We start from the raw sequence: 20,507 nt of genomic DNA on the forward strand, positions 1-20,507 counted from the left end.
TCGGACGAAACGGACTCGGACTGAAAGGCATCAGCCATACAACGTAAATAGTGAAGACCCCAACAGCGGCACAGGCGGAAGATGGTGGTGTGAGAACCACCACAACGGCTGGGAAGGTGGAAGAAGGCAACCCCACAGCCACGTGGGTTAACTTGGGAGGGTACAGTGGCTAGGGGAGTAAACCCCGAAGACCAGGGTTCACCAATCTCGGTCCTGGAGGGCCGCTGTCCTGCAGAGTTTAGCTCCAACCCCAATTAAACACACCTGAACCAGCTAATCAAGGTCTCATTAGGCATACTAGAAACTTTCAAACAGGTGTGTTGGAGCTGGTTGGAGCTAAACTCTGCAGGACAGCGGCCCTCCAGGACCGAGATTGGTGAACCCTGCCGAAGACAAATCTGCACCTGGGGACAGGCATAGGCGGAGTCCAACTGATCGGACCACCGGCAGCCCCCTGCAACTTCCTGCTAGTCGAAGGTCGTCATGGGTTCTCTCATGCCACTGGAGGTCCATCTGGCAGGAGTGAAGATGGTGGGAGTGAGGTCTGCGCACCCACACCCTCACCTTAATCCTAACCTATGTGCAAGCTTCTTGCTCCCCAACCCCGTTGATCCACATATCCTGGATAATCTGCCAGACCTGCCAACCATGCACCTGGACACTCCTCCACTTTACTCAGAACTCCGGCAAGCTATTGCAGGGCTGAAGAACAACAAAAGCGTTGGACTCGATGGAATCCCTGCAGAGGTTTTCAAATACGGAGGATACACCCTCACACGTCGTCTGCACCTCCTGATACAAAACATCTGGGAACACGGGAGCCTCCCACAGGACTGGAAGGATGCTAACATCATGGTCATCTACAAGCAGAAAGGAGACAGAGCAGTCTGTGGCAACAGCCGCGGGATATCTCTCCTCTCCATCGCAGGGAAAGTACTGGCCAAGATCACGCTCAGCATACTGGTTGAGCACATCTCAGAATCTGTGCTTCCAGAAACACAGTGTGGCTTCCGGAAGTCCAGATCCACGATAGACATGGTTTTTGTTTTGAGGCAGCTGCTGGAGAAGAGCCGAGAACATCACAAAGACCTTTATGTAGCCTTCATTGACCTCAGCAAAGCTTTTGACACCATCAATCAGGAGCTGCTCTGGAAACACCTCTCCAAAATTGGGTACCACCCAAGTTTCTCAGCATCCTCCAGCAGCTGCATGATAGGATGCAAGCCAGAGTGCTCACGCGAGATCTCCAGTTAGAGTCCTTCGAGGTAAACATTGGGGTGAAGCAACGCTGTGTCTTGGCTCCTTTGCTATTTAACATCTTCCTCTCTGCCATCACCTGCCTCTCCCATCGTGTCATGGGACATGAAGACGGTGTCCATGTGGAATACCGACTTGATGGCCTTTTCAACATCCGTTTGCTCTAGGCCCGCACAAAGACAAAGACCAGCCAAATCTGTGAGCTTCAGTATGCTGATGACTGTGCAGTCTTAGCCCACAGCCCGGACTCTATGCAGCACGCCCTTAACACAATATCCAGTCTGTACCAATCTTTTGGCCTACAGGTTACAGGAACACTAAAAAAACCGAGGACATGTCCTATCTCACTACCCCCACCCCCACACCCCCCAGTTTTCATATAAATGGTGTTCGTCTTAAAACTGTGGACCACTTCACCTACCTCGGCTCCACTTTGTCCTCATGCTGCTCCCTTGACACAGAAATACACACCCGGATAAATAACGCCTCATCATCTTTTGGACGCCTATGCAGCAGGGTCTTTGAAAACCGTAACCTGAAGGTCAGTTCTAAGGTCGCTGTTTACAACGCGGTATGTCTCTCCACTCTGCTTTATGGGGCAGAGTCATGGACCCCATACCGCTAGCACAACATCAACCTAGAGGCCTTCCATATCCGCTGCCCACAGAAGATCCCCAGCTTGTCCTGAAAAGATCGAATCCCCCATACAGTCATCCTCAGTAACACTGACTCAATCTGTATGGAAGCAGCTGTGGCCAAAAAACATCTGCGTTGGATAGGGCACACCATACGCATGCCTGAACACCGCCTGCCCCGCCAAGTCCTCTACAGTCAACTAATGGGGGCAAAACACTCCGCTGGAGGGCAAAAGTGGCGTTTTACAGACTACACCAGGGACCTCCTGAAGCGTGCGAACATCCCCCTCACACAGCTCGAATCTCTGGCACTCGACAGATCAGCCTGGCAGGTCACCTGCGCCACTGCAATCTCTCAAATACACCAAACCAACCAAGGCCGACGAAACAAGAGGCAAATCAAGAGACATCAATGGGCGACTGGTACCCCCCTGGTATCTGGTTTCCCCTGCTTCGAGTGTGCGGCTCAAGGATCGGACTTGACGCCCACATGAAGTGGCACCAGTGGCAAGGTTGCTGAACCCCTATTTTCAGATAACAATAATCTTAGTGGTTTTTGTTGTTGTTTATCTTGTCATGCAGGCCGAAACTGAAAAGTGTCAAGTTAGCACATGCTGAACACTTTCATGAAAATGTTTTGAGGAAGTGGTTTTTTAGATACCAATTGACATCCTTCATTTGCTGCATGTTTGATTCTCTACTGCGATCACAAGTCTATTCAGGTATGTCAAAGATTCATGTAGTTTGTAACTATTTACAATAAGGTTTCATTAGTTTACATCAGTTTACATGAACTAAGAATGAAGAATACAACATTTATTAATCTCAAGGTTAATCTCATCATCAAAAGTAACAGTATCTCTTAACATTAGTTAATTAACTTGTGAGCTAATATGAATTGACATTTTTATGAACTACAATGAACAGTTTGATATAATGCTATAAAGTATATTGCTCATTGTTACTTTATGTTAGTTAATGCATGAACTAATGATAACAAATGAGACGTTATTGTAGTGTTACCAGTGTATTTTTTTTATTTTCCACTCGTCTGAAACAACTTTATAAACAGTCAACCTGCTCAAAATCTGCCAGTTCATGAAAAGCAATATTCTCACTTGGGGAGGGCGAGAGTAATTGTCATTAGGGTCTATACTTTAGTAACGGTCCAAATAAGAAAATGCTTGCTTTTCCAATATTTTGAAAACTTAAGGATTGCTTGAAGCACTTACAGAAACAGTAGTTGTGAAGTTCACGGTCATATGATATCCTTCCTGTTCAGTTGCACACAAAAAATAAAAAAATAAAAAAATAAAAAAATCATATGCTATTGATTTTCAAAATGCTGAAACCCTTTAATTTTTTTAAATTTTTTTGTTATTTGATAAGATAACATCTGAATTCTAGAGATTGCAATGTACATGTTATTAATAAGTCAAATACAATGTTTTAAATAAGATCTGTTGATCTCTTATTTGTGAAGATGGAACTGACAACACTTTGACTGAAAAAAACAGGAAACAAAAAACATTTAAACCTTATAAAAAAACGTATTCTGATTAATCTGGCATTCAGTTGGATTTATGTTAGAATTATCTTCATTATCTTCAGAATCCTCCGGGTAGAGCATCTAAAAGAAAACGAAGTTCATCCACCCCTGGAGAGAGAAAGACTATGTAAGATTTTACTATTTTCAAATTACAGTATTTGAATCGTTACATTTAATTTCACACTACCTTTTTTTAAATCACACATTTAACATTAATTGATTGTAAAAACTTGTCCAGATCATTTAGATTTTAGTAAAGTAAGAACTAAAAGTAGATTTAGAAGTAAAAATGTAAGTTTTAAATTTAAACCTGCAGCCCGTAACTTTTTTGAGTAAAAAATGATCCCAAATAAATTTTTGAGCAAATACATAACCACTCAGTGTTCAAAACTCTCTGCTTGCCGTAGCTCGATTCACAACTGTAAGCTTGTAATAATGTTTTTAATTCCAGTGGTACCGTCATCACGTCACATCTGTACACATAGAGAAGGTGGCTTGTTCGACTTGAGATGAGACATGCGGGGAACAACCTCAAAGTTAGAATTTTATTGACGCACTGTAGTTTCCACATCTTTATCCAGCAAGGACACTCTAAGGATATTATTTCTCAAGATTAAGTGCAACACAGTCCCAGACTGCCGAAAGATGCACTGTACCGCCTTTTTAACGTGTCTGCTCACCGCATGCCTGATAAATCAAGTGAGTGGCTTGGAAACTGTCACTGGAAAATACGGAGACACTGTTGAAATCCCATGCAACAATGGCCGTGTCATGGAAGTGTTAGTTAAATGGAAATACTGTACGACGACGATGGCAACATTCTGGTGAAAGATGTGGGTCAGAATGCCTCTATTTCAAACGATGCGAACTACAAAAACAGAGTCGGTATCAAACAAGATTTTGGCCTCGTCATCAGAGAAGTGACCATGGCAGATCAGAGAACCTTCACCTGCATGGTGGTGGGGAAAGATGACATTTTTGAGTACCCTGTTCAACTGGTTATTTACAAGCTTCCATCACGACCTCAGATTACAAACCAAACGACTGCGATGGCAGTTGGCAAACTAACTAAGTTAGCGCAGTGTCGTACTGAAAGTGCCAATCCTGCTGCCAACATCACATGGTTCAAGAACAAAACTCCACTTCTGCCTGATGGAGAAGCCATTAAAATCAGTACAACTGTGGATGTTGATGGAGCGACGGGACTGTCTTCAACCAAATCTGAGCTTGAGTATACAGCAGTGAAGGGAGACATTGGTGCCAGTTTCACCTGTCAGATTCAACACATCCGGTCTGCTAACATGGATTCCTCCCCTCTTATCTTCACTGTGAACTACCCTACCGAGAAGGTCAGTCTTCAAGTGGTGTCCCAGGGTCCTTTTAAGGAAGGGGATGACGTGACCCTCAAATGCACTGCAGATGGAAACCCTCCACCTTCTAGCTTCATCTTTTACATGAAGAGAGAGAAAAAGACAGTGGAGAACTCCAACACACACACCTTGACCAATGTCACCCGGGAAAGCACTGGAGAATACAAATGTTCTCTGGTGGACAGGGAGGATATGGCGGCTTCTGTACCCATCACAGTTGAATATCTTGATGTGGTTCTTAGCACCGCTGGTCAAATTTTCAAGGGACTTGGTGAGCGTTTTGAGATTACCGTAGAAGTTGAGGCTTCAGGAACACCACAGATATCTTGGAGAAAGGGCAATATCAAGCTGAATAGCCCGCCCAAGTTTGACAAGTTGAAGTTCTCCGACTCTGGTGTGTATGAGTGTGTTGTTTCCATGGCTGGCCTCAAGAAGATACGAACATTTGAATTAATAGTTCAAGGTTCTCCAGTGATCCAGAAAGAATCGTGGTGCCTGAAGCGTGAACAAGGTCCTGACTTGTGAGGCTAAAGGCTTTCCAAAACCCACAGTACAGTGGAGTTTTACAGGTCAATTTGACCCACATATTTTAACGCTCTTAGGCAACTGTGCCGACCCAAAATAATAACATTTCTTGGTTATATATATATTTTTTTTTATACTACCGTATGAACTAAAAATGAGCTTTTCCACACTTATTTCAATACAGAAAAATATTTTGTCAGACACAGATGGTAAAAATGAGCGATCATTTACCTGAAATAATATTAAACCTTTTGTTTTGTTTTTCTTGATATTTTGTGGCTTTTTCTCATTTATCATCATGAACATGCATGCAAAGTTTCAACACACTGATGTGTTTTGACATTTACTAACAATATTACAATTACGCTCGTGATGTTCGCAGCTATACAAAAGCAACTGTACAGACACAAAATAAAAACATTTATTTTATTAAAGGGATAGTTCACCCAAAAATGAAAATTCTGTCAGTAATTACTCACCCTAATGTTGTTCCAACCCCGTAAGACAATATTACAATTATAGTATATGTCACGTAGGCTCACTATTGGCCGACGCTGATCATGTGTGATACGTGGTGACGTACAACACAGACGCGCTACGCTTAAACACTACGTGAAAAGACCCGAGGCCCAGAGAGAAGGAAATGAAAAGTGGAATAAAGTCGTTATTTTTGTTTGTTTTTGCACACAAAAAGTATTCTCGTCGCTTTATAAACTTAAGATCGAGCCACTGGAGTCACTTGGACTATATTAACGATGTCTTTAATACATTTTCTGGGCCAGCAAGTTTCAGTCCCTTAGAAGCCTATGGAGGAGTGAGACAACTCTCAGATTTGATCAAAAAATATCTTAATTTGTGTTCCGAAGATGAACGAAGGTCTTACGGGGTTGGAACGACATGAGGGAGAGTAATTACTGACAGAATTTTCATTTTTGGGTGAACTATCCCTTTAATAAAATAAATGTTTTTATTTTGTGTCTGTACAGTTGCTTTTGTATAGCTGCGAACATCACGAGCGTAATTGTAATATTGTTAGTAAATGTCAAGGAAGAGGAGTGATCAGCTCTCAGATTTAATCAAAAATATCTTAATTTGTGTTCCGAAGATGAACGAAGGTCTTACGGGGTTGGAACAACATGAGGGTGAGTAATTACTGACAGAATCTTCATTTTTGGGTGAACTAACCCTTTAATGTCAGGGCGCTTCAACTCAACTTCAACTTCAACACAATGTCAAGTGCTCTAACCAAACACACTTGAAAAAGATAAATCACAGTGTTCAGAATTAATTGCAAATTACAGCTTTGGTTGAGTCAGTGCAAGCAGGTGGATTTTCTAAGCATAAAATGTAAAAAAATGAAAACATTAAAAAAAATTATATGCAAAAAAAGTCAGTATAGGCTACTGTTTATTTTTAAAATTTTGTCAAAACGGTTTTAAAAAATGGTTACAAAACATTTTCATTAATCATATGTTCTTCAGATATATATATGTTTTTGTAATGTTTGACAAATGTTGATATTAAAAGTTTACAATTTGTACCTGAATCTTTGTTGTTTTTCATAGTGTGACTTTTGAGGAATTGTATTGAATCCAATTAGGGTCAATTTGTCGCTCCATAAAGGGTGTACACAGAAATCGAACAGTCCACGAGGGTTAATAATGAAATATATTCAGGATATGATTCCAAAATAAGTTTATTGCTGACAGCACAGCAGAACTTTTAAGGCACATTTATAAGTTCAATATAAGGCATAAATCATGACTTCATTTCATTAAAGTTTGTTTCAAACACATTCAATGAAATCAGAGCTGATTTTTATTACAGTTTAAGATGAAACCGGAGGAAACCCTCAGTAACTTTATTAGCTTAATGAAGCGTCTGTCTTCATAGTTAAACCAGCAGAAACAGAAGCAAAAATGTAAAGAACACTGGGAGACAAATGACTCAAAATCGATGAGCGGACGCATCATGAGACGCCTCAGAAGAGGGTTTTGCTTCTTCAGCTTTGGAGCTATGCTGAAAAACACACACACAAACACACGCACACAATGCTGAGTCAATGAATAAAAAGCCATTGAAAGCCAAAATATGTAAGAACAGGCCGTTTAATGAAGAACCTGTGTCCATAATAAATATCCCAGAATTCTTTGTGGCTTGTCAAAGCACTGTTGTGTGTTACCTTGGTCTTGAAGAGCAGGTTTATGACTCCTTTGGAGCGACGGTCACTTGTGCGGTCAGACGGCAGACACACGGACACACTCTTACTGTCACGCTTGGACCGCGCTGACTCCGCCTCCTCACTCCCATTGGCTACTGACAGAGACAGACCTGAGGACAGGACGAGTGCAATGAAAAGTGTGGGGAAATGTCTCCACAATCATACGTGTGTGTGTGTGTGTGTGTGTGTGTGTGTGTGTGTGTGTGTGTGTGTGTGGATAGTGTGGGAGAGATCTGTGAATGTGAAGAATCTGAATCTGATGTGTGTGTGTGTGTTGTACCTGTGATAGTGGGCAGAGATCTGTGAATGTGAAGAATCTGATGTGTGTGTGTGTGTGTGTGTGTGTGTGTGTTGTACCTGTGATAGTGGGCAGAGATCTGTGAATGTGAAGAATCTGATGTGTGTGTGTGTGTGTGTGTGTGTGTGTGTGTGTGTGTGTGTGTGTGTGTGTGTGTGTGTGTGTGTGTGTGTGTGTTGTACCTGTGATAGTGGGCAGAGATCTGGAGTTGACGAGGCCGCTGCCGCTCAGACTCGTGTGTGTGTGTGTGTGTGTGTGTGTGTGTGTGTGTGTGTGTGTGTGTGGTACCTGTGATAGTGGGCAGAGATCTGGAGTTGACGAGGCCGCTGCCGCTCAGACTCGGCTCTGTGTGTGTGTGTGTGTGTGTGTGTGTGTTGTACCTGTGATAGTGGGCAGAGATCTGGAGTTGACGAGGCCGCTGCCGCTCTGACTCGTCTCTGACAGGTTGTGTGTGTGTGTGTGTGTGTGTGTGTGTGTGTGTGTGTGTGTGTGTGTGTGTGTGTGTGTGTGTGTGTGTGTGTGTGTGTGTGTTGTACCTGTGATAGTGGGCAGAGATCTGGAGTTGAAGAGGCCGCTGCCGCTCAGACTCGTGTGTGTGTGTGTGTGTGTGTGTGTGTGTGTGTGTGTGTGTGTGTGTGTGTGTGTGTGTGTGTGTGTGTGTGTTGTACCTGTGATAGTGGGCAGAGATCTGTAGTTGACGAGGCCGCTGCCGCTCAGACTCGTCTCTGACAGGTTTTGTGTGTGTGTGTGTGTGTGTGTGTTGTACCTGTGATAGTGGGCAGAGATCTGGAGTTGACGAGGCCGCTGCCGCTCAGACTCGGCTCTGTGTGTGTGTGTGTGTGTGTGTGTGTGTGTGTGTGTACCTGTGATAGTGGGCAGAGATCTGGAGTTGACGAGGCCGCTGCCGCTCAGACTCGGCTCTGTGTGTGTGTGTGTGTGTGTGTGTGTGTGTGTGTGTGTGTGTGTGTGTGTGTGTGTGGTACCTGTGATAGTGGGCAGAGATCTGGAGTTGACGAGGCCGCTGCCGCTCAGACTCGTCTCTGACAGGTTTTGTGTGTGTGTGTGTGTGTGTGTGTTGTACCTGTGATAGTGGGCAGAGATCTGGAGTTGACGAGGCCGCTGCCGCTCAGACTCGGCTCTGTGTGTGTGTGTGTGTGTGTGTGTGTGTGTGTGTGTGGTACCTGTGATAGTGGGCAGAGATCTGGAGTTGACGAGGCCGCTGCCGCTCAGACTCGGCTCTGTGTGTGTGTGTGTGTGTGTGTGTGTGTGTGTGTGTGTGTGTGTGTGTGTGTGTGTGGTACCTGTGATAGTGGGCAGAGATCTGGAGTTGACGAGGCCGCTGCCGCTCAGACTCGTATCGGACAGGTTCGTGTCGCTGCGGAATTCCTGCTTCTTGGAAAGCTAGAGAGACGGAGAGAAGATAATAATTACCATAACAATATCATCACAATCACTGTGAAACACAAACACAAACACAGGTTAATGAAGGACCAAACATGCAAAAATATTCAATAAATTAGTCAAAGAGGTAAAGGTGTTTTAATGTTCCAGTATTGTGTTTATTAAATAAAATAAATCTTTATTTCAGCATTAAGATATAAGGTTAAAATGTGTGTGTGTGTGTATTTTAGGTGCTATAACTGCTCGTCATTTATTTCAGGTTTTACTTAAATCACAATTTTGCCTTTAATACTTCATCATAATTGGTCCTGTGGTGTGATAAATAAATCTTTAAAGTACAAATATTCCATGTGGTGTTAGTATGAGCTAAAGTGTTAGTAAAATGCTATTTAAAACAGCATGTCCAGTATTTTGCGTCAACCACCAATTTATTCACAAATTTATTTTATTTATTTTTACATTTACTTTTGAATTTATTTCTGTATGTGTGTCTCTCTCACCCGTTTGTCGAGCGTGCTGCTCCGCTCTTTCTCCTCGCTGATGAAGATCATGCTGCCACGGCCGGGCTTCTTCTTCTTCTTGGATTTCCTCAGTTTCACCTGGAGGAACAGGAAGAATGAGCATGATGATGTCATTCCGGAGAGCTGCAATCATTGGTCCTGGTGTTTTATCTTCATCATCCTCACCTCCACCTCAACACCACTCTCATCCATCACACTGACACTTCCACTGGAGCGAGGGATGATGGACGGAGACGGAGGAACGCCACTGTCAAAAGACAGACTACAGAGAGAGAGAGAGAGAGGGAGAGACAGAGAGAGAGAGAGAGAGAGAGAGAGAGAGAGAGAGAGAGAGACAGAAAGAGAGAGAGAGATATGTTTAAAATAGAATACTACTTTCTAAAAATATTATGTCAGACAGAACACATTATGCAATGACAAACAATTCAAATTCAGTTTAATTCAACAATTCAATTCAGTATCATGTTACATTGTTGTCACATGACCTCGCATATTTAATTTAGCATCATCTCAGAAATAATACAAATATTAATAAAACTAAAACAATATATTAATAACAAATATGATTACAATTGTTTTTTAAATATAAATATTAAATATATATTTAGTTATATATACTATACATATATTCTATAAAAAATATAAAGCAAATATTTTAATAATTTGACACTTTGCATACAGAAAGTCTACATTTTGTGCACTGTACCCATATTAATGTATAAACTACTGAAATAATAATTTAAAAAATTACCTCACGTTTAATTTAGCATCATCTCAGAAATAAAACAAATAAAACAATGTATTCATACAATTATTAAAATATACATACTAAAACAAACATTAATACAATGAAATATATATTTTCTAATTCTAATATATAGAAAATATAAAAAACATTTTGTTAATATAAAAAAATAATATGAAATAAAAGTAATATTTTCTATAAAATGTAATGCAATTTAAAATCTAACATTTAAACAAATAATGATAGAACAATATATAAATAACAAATATTAATAGAAATTACTTAAATATAAATATTAAAACAAATATTTTTTTTCTATAATAAATATGAAATATAGTGCCTTGCACACTGGAATCATTTGTAGGTGTGTCTGATAAAAGTCCATTATAAACTATATAAACAAAAAAGTTTGAGTAGTGTGTCGGATTTACACATTTCTCAATTCTAAAAGATATAAAAGATAGATATAAAATGTACAGAAATTCTATACAAATACAGAAAATCTGCATTCAATGCACAGTACCCATATTAACAGATAAACTGGTTTAATGTTAAGAGTAAGTTATTCTGTACTCTACGATAGAGTGACGTGTGTGTGTGTGTGTGTGTGTGTGTGTGTGTGTGTGTGTGTGTGTGTGTGTGTGTGTGTGTGTGTGTGTGTGTGTGTGTGTGTGTGGTCACCTCTCTGGGTGTGTCTTAGTGGGCGTTCCACACTCAGATCCAGCCAGTGAGCAGATGGACTGCCGGACGGAGCGGAGCATGGAGCGCGGGCGCGTGGACCTCCTCTCGTCCATATCCGGCTGGAGAAGAGGAACAATCAGAGCCGATCTCTTATCATCTCACAACATCTCTCTCTGGGTCTCGTTCTTACCAGCTCTCTCACGCCGTACTCCTTCTCCACCTTCTTCTTCAGCTGTTTGAAGCACTCCTCCATGCGCTCGTGGAAAGGTCGAAGGTCATCGGTCACTCTTTTTCCGTGCAGACTGATTCCTCTTCCCAACAGCGGGATCTACACGAGTCAAGCGGGAGTTTAAACGGGATAACGTCTGTGCTAACCCAGCATGAGTTTACACCGTCACAACACAACACAACACAACACAACACAACACAACACAACAGAACACAATACATAACAAAACACAACACAACACAACACATCACAACACAAAACAACACAACAAAACAAAACACAATACATAACAAAACACAACACAAAACAAAACAACAAAACACAACACATCTGACACATCTGAAATGTCAACAACACACAACAACACAACAAAACACAACACAACACAAAACAACAAAACACACAACAACACAACACAACACAACACAACACAACACAACTGCAAAGCGAAAGAGAAACACAATGTTGTTGACCTGCCATGCGATGAGGTCTTTGAGTCTCATGAGTTTGTCTCTGTCATCGGGATGTTCCTGTGTGTATTCCTCCGTGAAGAACGCCTGGACAAACACACACACACACAGATCAAGAACCGTTCTCACAGATTCTCTCGGCTGTCTCACACACACACACACACACACACACACACACACACACACACACACACACACACACACACACACACAGCGTCTCTCTCTGACCTTCTCGTATTTGGCGAAGCCGCCCATGACGGCGGGATCCACGATGCCGTTGAGCAGCATGGAGAGGGGGTTTATGGGTAATGTGTCGTCACACTGGTACTGGTTGATCATGGTGAGGATTTTCTCATTGGTTTGTCCCATCGTCTCGAGGGCGTTCTCCAGCGGACTCACCGTCGTCTGACAGACAGATTATTATATCATTAATTCAGAGTTTATCTGTATAGAGCTTTTACATACATAAAAACACACAATACATACTGTTTTAAAGCAGCTTTACAGAAAATAAACATATCTGCTCATCAATGTTAAACAACTGGATGCAAATCAACCAAATAATAACAATATAATATAATATAATATAATATACATTTTTTTGCAAAATGCAACTATATTATCGCCCAGCTCTAATCTGCTGAATGCAACTATTAATATTAAGATATTAAGATACTATAAACATTAACATCATGATTTTCTGTAAAGTTGCTTTGAAAAAATGTATATATAGTGTACACATACATTTGACTTGACTTGATTTTTTAATGTGCATAATGTGAAATCTGTGCACATTATTCACATTTTCTGTATGCATAAAATAAATAAAGCACACTGTACAGAATATCACATCTCACAATGTAAGGCAATTCACTTGGCATTTGAACTGATATTATAGTAAATGAAAATGTTAACTCTTTCTTGATTATTAAGAGATCAGATCTTAAATATAATCAGATACATTTTAAATACAAAATAATCATTTATTTCTAAGATGAAACTCAATGTCAATGCATTAAATATAATTACATATATAATAAGGTCATGTGACAATGTAGCTGACTACTGTTTTATGTTTATTGTTGTATACGGCGTGCTATCTTGCAGTGTTGGGTGTAATGCGTTACTATGTAATTAATTACTGTATTTAATTACTTTCCTCTTGAAAAAATTACTTACTTTTAAGTAATTACTCCTCATTTTTCTGTATTTAATTACAGTCACTTCTGATGTAATTACATGTAACACCGTATAAAATATAGAACAATTCTATATAAAACAATAGTGGATTTAACATCAAAAAACAATTTACAATTATTTTTAATACTCCCTTTAAATACTTTGTTCAGTTCAAGAAAAATGTATGCAATTTTATATTATATATTTGAAAGTATTAAAAGAGAAGTTTCAGTTTTTAGTTGTATTGTTTAACTGATCGAGGTTGATATGGGATTTAGAAAGTAATCAGTAATAAGTAATGCAATGCTTTTTAGAGAGAGTAATTAGTACAGTTGAAGATGTAATTAATTACATTTTTAGAGTGACTTTCCCAACACTGCTGTTTTGCATAATATTATAAAGCTGGCAGTGTACACTGTGAAGTATGCAGCACACTAGTGTATCAGCCAGAGTTTGATTGACAGGGACGGACACTCACGTGGGTCATGCTGATGGCCTCAAACCAGCGCAGGATTCCTGGGAGTTTATATGCGGTTATGAACGTGGTGCGTTCGATCCACATCGACTGAAGACAAGAGACAGAGAACAGAGTAAATCAGCCAGTCGGTGTGTGTGTGTGTGTGTGTGTGTCTGTGTGTGAGGGACAAAAGACTCTTCAAAGTGACTTTCCAGTGCAGACTTGAGTTCAGTGTGCTTGTTTTTGGGGTTTATTCCTGGCTGGTGTTTGGCTTCATAGCAAAGTTAAGTGAGTGATCACTAATAGAAGTGGTCAAATATCTCCATCTACTGTTCAAACTGCACACTGACATCATTAAATCACCACAGATTGTGTCTCATTTCTGTCTATCAGCTCATTTACCACCTCAATGATGCAGAAATGCTGTGCTGTTTTCCTTTCACAGATCATTTAAATAAAGACGAAATAAAACGTGATATAAAACAGATGAAAAACATCAGAAATGTTGTTTTGGCAACAACTGAAAAAATAAAGTCGAAGTACTAAAATGACAAACTAAAACTGAAAATAATATATTAAAGCTGAATAGAAATATTAGAAGAAGAAAAAAAAACTCGTAAAAATGAGAACAAATGAAATTACAAAAACTAAAATTAATATGAAAACTGAAAATATAAAAATAAAAGATAGTCTGATAAATACTATACTAGTTTATAATAATACTAAAATAACACTGGAGAGATTTATTCAATGATTTTAGCCATTTGTATATGTGAAATATTATTAATAAGTGAAATTAGATTTTCTTTGCCAGGTGCAATTTAGCCTCGTTTCATGTGTTTGTTCATGTGTTTTAAGTTTATGCTGAAATAAATCAGTTAAAAATGGGGTCTTATTTTATCAGACCACATTGCTCGTCTTTCTAGAGAGATCAGGCAACAATAATTGAGCTCTGAATGTGTTGAAGCATTTACACATGAGTCCGAGTGGATGTGATGTATTCCAAGTGAGAATGACTTTAATCTAAATGTTTGCTCTTTTTGAAAGTAAAAAGAGTCAGAAATGATCATTATGTTGAAAAAGTATCAGAAAAGGCTTTTGAATTGAAATGTGTAAATGTGTTTTCTGTGCATCTGAAAGTGGCAGACAGTGAAAAGGCATCTGTAATAAGTATAATTAGCTTCATGAATAGAGATCTATGAGAGATCCTCATGTACACATTAGTTTGAATACGTTAGGACTCACAACAAACTCATTATCCGGATCCACTTTCCCTTTCCTCACGGGTCTGGAATACTGGAAGCGCTGAACGTAGTTTGACTTGTAGAAGCTACAGAATCAGCAGAGAGAGACAGAAGTCATGAGGAGAGATCAATGTGTTTGGTGTTTTAATCGTTGTGATTGTTCGGTGAGCCGAGACTGACTTGATGATCTGATCCGGGACGGGTTTGTTCTTCAGACGTGGCGGGATCTCCAGAACCGGCTGGACAGTAAAACACTGGATGTCTGATCCAGACCGGATAAGAACAACACTGACCATTTATATTTAAACATATGCTAGCATGTCTTTACTTGTCTAACAAGGGCTAAAGTCTTATATTAATATAAGTAATATAGAAGTGGTATAATAATATGATATAATTTAATATAAAGAACAAAAAATCTAAACCTAAACAAAATTAAAAAGTTAGGGCTGAAGGCTTATATTAAAGGAGAAGTTCACTTTTAAAATGAAAATTCTGTCATCATATACTCACCCTCATGTTGTTTCAAAGCTGTATGAATTTCTTTCTTATGCTGAACAGAAAGGAAGATATTTAGAAGAATATCAGTAACCAGACAGTTTTTGAGTCCCAATGACTTCCATAGTATATTTTTTTCCTACTATGGAAGTCATTGGGACCCAGAAACTGTCTGGTTACTGATATTCTTCTAAATATCTTCCTTTCTGTTCAGCATAAGAAAGAAATTCATACAGGTTTGAAACAACATGAGGGTGAGTATATGATGACAGAATTTTCATTTTTAAAAGTGAACTTCTCCTTTAATATAAGAAACATAAAAGCGATAATATAATGTAATATAATTTAATATAGAGCAAAAAATCTAATAAAACTAAAGATATGATAAAAAAGTTGATGATAATGAAAATAGAGTTAAGATATAAGGGCTGAAGTCATATATATTAATATAAGTAATATAATATAATTAATATAATATTAAGTGCAACATTTCAATAAAAACTAAAGATAAAAAAAGTTAATGATAATGAAAAAAAGAGTAAAGATATAAGGGCTGAAAAATAATATAATATAAAATCGATAATATAATGTAATATAAAGAGCAAAACATCTAATAAAACTAAATATAAAATAAAAAAGTTAATGATAATGAAAAAAGAGTTAAGATATAAGGGCTGAAGTCATATTTTTATTAATATAAGTAACATAATAGCAATAAAAAAAAAAAAATATATATATATAAAATATAATATAATATAATATAATAATATTAAGTGCAAAATTTCAATTAAAAAAAAGTTAATGATAATGAAAAAAAGAGTAAAGATATAAAAATAATATAATAGCGATAATATAATATAATAAATGCAAAAAAATCAATAAAAACGTATACATATATAAAAACCAGATTCCCACAGCAGAGTATATGTAAAGGATACACTGCATGTTTGAGTTTTTAATGTCGTCTCCAGGCATGGTGGTGATGTTGAGTCTCACGGCGCTGGGAAACTGACTCATCAGATGACTCTGGAAATCTTCCCTGCGCTCGTACTCCTTCCCGCGGTGAATGAAAACCTTATTCTGATCAGATTAAATACAATCAAAATCTAAACTACATTACATATCTGTCAGGACAGTTATAACAAACACACACTGACCCTGAGGAACTGAGGGAATCCGCATCCGTAATATCCCACAGCGAAGTAGTCCGGCTTGGGCCGCAGGATCTTCATAATGTTCTCGTAAAACTTGGCTTGTTGATTCTGTGAAAGGAATTCATTAATGAAACAAACAAAGAGAGAAAATGCTAAAAAAAAAAACAAGTAAGCCTGACGACTCAAACACGGAAAGTTTAGTGTGTGTTACCAGTTTCTGTCCGAGAAGCTCGTAATCAAAGACCTCCATCTCAAACTGATCCGCCAACTCCTTACACAGCATGATGGCCTCCTCCCACATCTGACACGCACAATTCACATTTACATTTACATTTATGCATTTGGCAGACGCTTTTATCCAAAGCGACTTACATTGCATTTCAAGGTACACATTTACATTCTTTTCACATTTACACATTTATCAGTTCTTGCTTTCCCTGGGAATCGAACCCACGACCTTGGCGTCGCAAGCGCCAACGCTCTACTGTTTGAGCTACAGGAAAGCCAAAAATTAATATAACATAAAAGCGATAATATAATGTAATATAATTTAATATAAAGAGCAAAAAATATATATATTATAATATAATAGTATAAAGTGATTTACACACATACACTCACCTAAAGGATTATTAGGAACACCATACTAATACTGTGTTTGACCCCCTTTCGCCTTCAGAACTGCCTTAATTCTACGTGGCATTGATTCAACAAGGTGCTGAAAGCATTCTTTAGAAATGTTGGCCCATATTGATAGGATAGCATCTTGCAGTTGATGGAGATTTGTGGGATGCACATCCAGGGCACGAAGCTCCCGTTCCACCACATCCCAAAGATGCTCTATTGGGTTGAGATCTGGTGACTGTGGGGGCCATTTTAGTACAGTGAACTCATTGTCATGTTCAAGAAACCAATTTGAAATGATTCGAGCTTTGTGACGGTGCATTATCCTGCTGGAAGTAGCCATCAGAGGATGGTACATGGTGGTCATAAAGGGATGGACATGGTCAGAAACAATGCTCAGGTAGGCCGTGGCATTTAAACGATGCCCAATTGGCACTAAGGGGCCTAAAGTGTGCCAAGAAAACATCCCCCACACCATTACACCACCACCACCAGCCTGCACAGTGGTAACAAGGCATGATGGATCCATGTTCTCATTCTGTTTACGTCAAATTCTGACTCTACCATCTGAATGTCTCAACAGAAATCGAGACTCATCAGACCAGGCAACATTTTTCCAGTCTTCAACTGTCCAATTTTGGTGAGCTCGTGCAAATTGTAGCCTCTTTTTCCTATTTGTAGTGGAGATGAGTGGTACCCGGTGGGGTCTTCTGCTGTTGTAGCCCATCCGCCTCAAGGTTGTGCGTGTTGTGGCTTCACAAATGCTTTGCTGCATACCTCGGTTGTAACGAGTGGTTATTTCAGTCAAAGTTGCTCTTCTATCAGCTTGAATCAGTCGGCCCATTCTCCTCTGACCTCTAGCATCAACAAGGCATTTTCGCCCACAGGACTGCCGCATACTGGATGTTTTTCCCTTTTCACACCATTCTTTGTAAACCCTAGAAATGGTTGTGCGTGAAAATCCCAGTAACTGAGCAGATTGTGAAATACTCAGACCGGCCCGTCTGGCACCAACAACCATGCCACGCTCAAAATTGCTTAAATCACCTTTCTTTCCCATTCTGACATTCAGTTTGGAGTTCAGGAGATTGTCTTGACCAGGACCACACCCCTAAATGCATTGAAGCAACTGCCATGTGATTGGTTGATTAGATAATTGCATTAATGAGAAATTGAACAGGTGTTCCTAATAATCCTTTAGGTGAGTGTACATGCACGCATGTCAACCTTCATAATGTCAGACTTCAACATCCAGTCCAGAAAAGTCACATTTATTCAGTACTATACAGTAAAGTGTGTGTGTCTGCTGACCTTGCCCTTATCGAAGTAACTGATGATGGTGTCGTAGAGTGTTTCTTTGAGCTGGCGCTGGGACTGAGGCGTCTGATAGTCCAGTTGTAGAGCACACTGTTCCTCTGACCACTGCAGATACACCACAACATCCAGTCAACTCACAGTTGTTCAATACAGAGAGAAGCAGGAAAATAACAGAATCAATGACACAAACTTCATCAAATATGAGAATAATCCACATTCACTCCAAAAAGACTACAGTGTCATTATTCAGCTCAAGTCAGATCAATATTAATTCAATTTAGTTCAATAACAGTGTCGATGTTCAAAATGTAAAATAAAAGTAGTATAATAATATAATATAATATAATTTAATATAAAGTACAAAAAATCTAAAACTAAACAAAATAAAAAAGTTAATGATAATGAAAAAAAGAGTTAAGATTTAAGGGCTGAAGTCTTATATTAATATAAGTAAGATAAAAGCGATTAAAAATCATATAATATAAAATCGATAATATAATGTAATATAGTTTAATATAAAGAGCAAAAAATCGAATAAAACTAAAGATATGATAAAAAAGTTAATAATGAAAAAAGAGTTAAGATACAGTATAAGGGCTGAAGTCTTATATTAATTTCAGTAATATAAAAGAGATGTATATATATATATATATATATATATATATATATATATATATATATATATATATATATATATCATATAATATAATAATATAAAGTGTAAAAAATCTATAAAAACTAAATATAAACCTCATTCCTTATTCTTATAATGTTAATATAATAACAAGTGTCGATGTTCAAAATGTGCATGTCGGTTATTAACCGCCGGTGCCGATCTCACTCCCAGGAGAAAAGGTTCTAAATAGAACTTATAGAATAAAATAGAAATTTTAAAGGATTCCGTCAGACGCTTCGTATTTAGAACCTTTTAGGGGTTCAGATCATGAGATCATTCTTTGGATTTAGTTTTAATTAATTAATTTTGTTTTAATTTAAATTGAATTTTATGAATTAAGCAGCTCGTAAACATAGTTTATCACAAGAAAATTTTAAATAACCCGTTAAACATGACAGTAAATACATTTCTAACCTTTTTGGCTTAAAGCGTTCTCTAAAATTGAGCCGAGAACACTAGGGATATATGTAGAACCCTTTCATCTTTAGTTTGATTTGAGGTTTGTATATAAAGCGAGAGGTCGAACTGAAGTGGTTTCTAACGGGAGGACAGACCGTGAGTAATAAAAGAACATTAAACATCATAGCCTAAATGTATGGACTGTGCAGTGTTCTTGCTAGAGAGAGAGAGAGAGAAAGAGAGAGAGAGAGAGAGAAAGAGAGAGAGAGAGAGAGAGAGAGAGAGAGAGAGAGAGAGAGAGAGAGAGAGAGAGAGAGAGAGAGAGAGAGAGAGAGAGAGAGAGAGAGTATAAATCTGCCGCCCAGCTCGCAGGAACTGATGTCATAAATTTGACCTGGAGGCTTAATCTGCACACAGAGCGTCAGGGACGACTGTAAATCAACCAGGGAAGAAGTGTCTTGTGTGTGTGTGTGTGTGTGTGTGTGTGTGTGTGTGTGTGTGTGTGTGTGTGTGTGTGTGTGTGTGTGTGTGTGTGTTCAAACGTCCCCACAAATATAGCAAAACTTGAAATCAGCTACCAGCCAATGATCTCCACAAGGAAAAATGATTAATAAACACACCAAGATAATGTCTTACTGAACATGTAAAACTGCAAACATGTTTCTGAGAGGGTTCAGTTTAGGGGATGAACAAATATAATTAACTCAGTATAAAAACAACAGAAGTGTGTGTGTGAAGTGTGTTTGTTGACCTTCAGCAGTTTGGAGTGCAGCAGGAGTGTGTACGCCGCCTCGGTGTAGTTTTCTCCATCCAAATGAAGATCCCGTAATTTGTACAGATACCTTGGAAACACATTTAAAATGAATTCATATAAATTATATAAAAAACTAAAATATACTATATTTTTTTATATAAATATAATATTATATGTGTGTATAATTAATTTAATCTATTTTTATATTCATTTTATATATGTAATATATATATATATATATATATATATATATATATATATATTATATTACATATATAAAATGAATATAAAAATAGATTAAAT

The 20,507-nt window shown here is 38.5% G+C and overlaps 1 protein-coding gene and 1 pseudogene across 2 annotated transcripts in view; one reads left to right on the top strand and one right to left on the bottom strand.

Moving 5' to 3' along the window:
* Nucleotides 1-3,277: 3,277 nt before the first annotated feature.
* dock2 (dedicator of cytokinesis 2) overlaps nt 3,278-20,507 on the bottom strand; it is a 155,965-nt gene continuing 138,735 nt past the window's right edge. The window contains 18 exon segments of the mRNA XM_079892030.1: nt 3,278-5,682; nt 6,636-7,355; nt 7,519-7,667; nt 9,157-9,256; nt 9,757-9,855; nt 9,943-10,039; nt 11,204-11,322; nt 11,394-11,531; nt 11,906-11,989; nt 12,131-12,307; nt 13,560-13,646; nt 14,784-14,868; nt 14,963-15,044; nt 16,219-16,360; nt 16,438-16,542; nt 16,646-16,735; nt 18,370-18,480; nt 20,202-20,292. Coding sequence (XP_079748156.1) covers nt 7,284-7,355; nt 7,519-7,667; nt 9,157-9,256; nt 9,757-9,855; nt 9,943-10,039; nt 11,204-11,322; nt 11,394-11,531; nt 11,906-11,989; nt 12,131-12,307; nt 13,560-13,646; nt 14,784-14,868; nt 14,963-15,044; nt 16,219-16,360; nt 16,438-16,542; nt 16,646-16,735; nt 18,370-18,480; nt 20,202-20,292 — 1,828 coding nt within the window. The 3' untranslated portion in view covers nt 3,278-5,682; nt 6,636-7,283.
* LOC307170808 (CD166 antigen homolog A-like) lies at nt 4,087-5,367 on the top strand (annotated as a pseudogene). Its single transcript has one exon. The product of its transcript is annotated as a CD166 antigen homolog A-like (transcript).

The sequence above is a fragment of the Squalius cephalus genome (assembly GCF_949319135.1).
Source record: "Squalius cephalus genome assembly, chromosome: 14".
Taxonomy (NCBI): Eukaryota; Metazoa; Chordata; class Actinopteri; order Cypriniformes; family Leuciscidae; genus Squalius; species Squalius cephalus.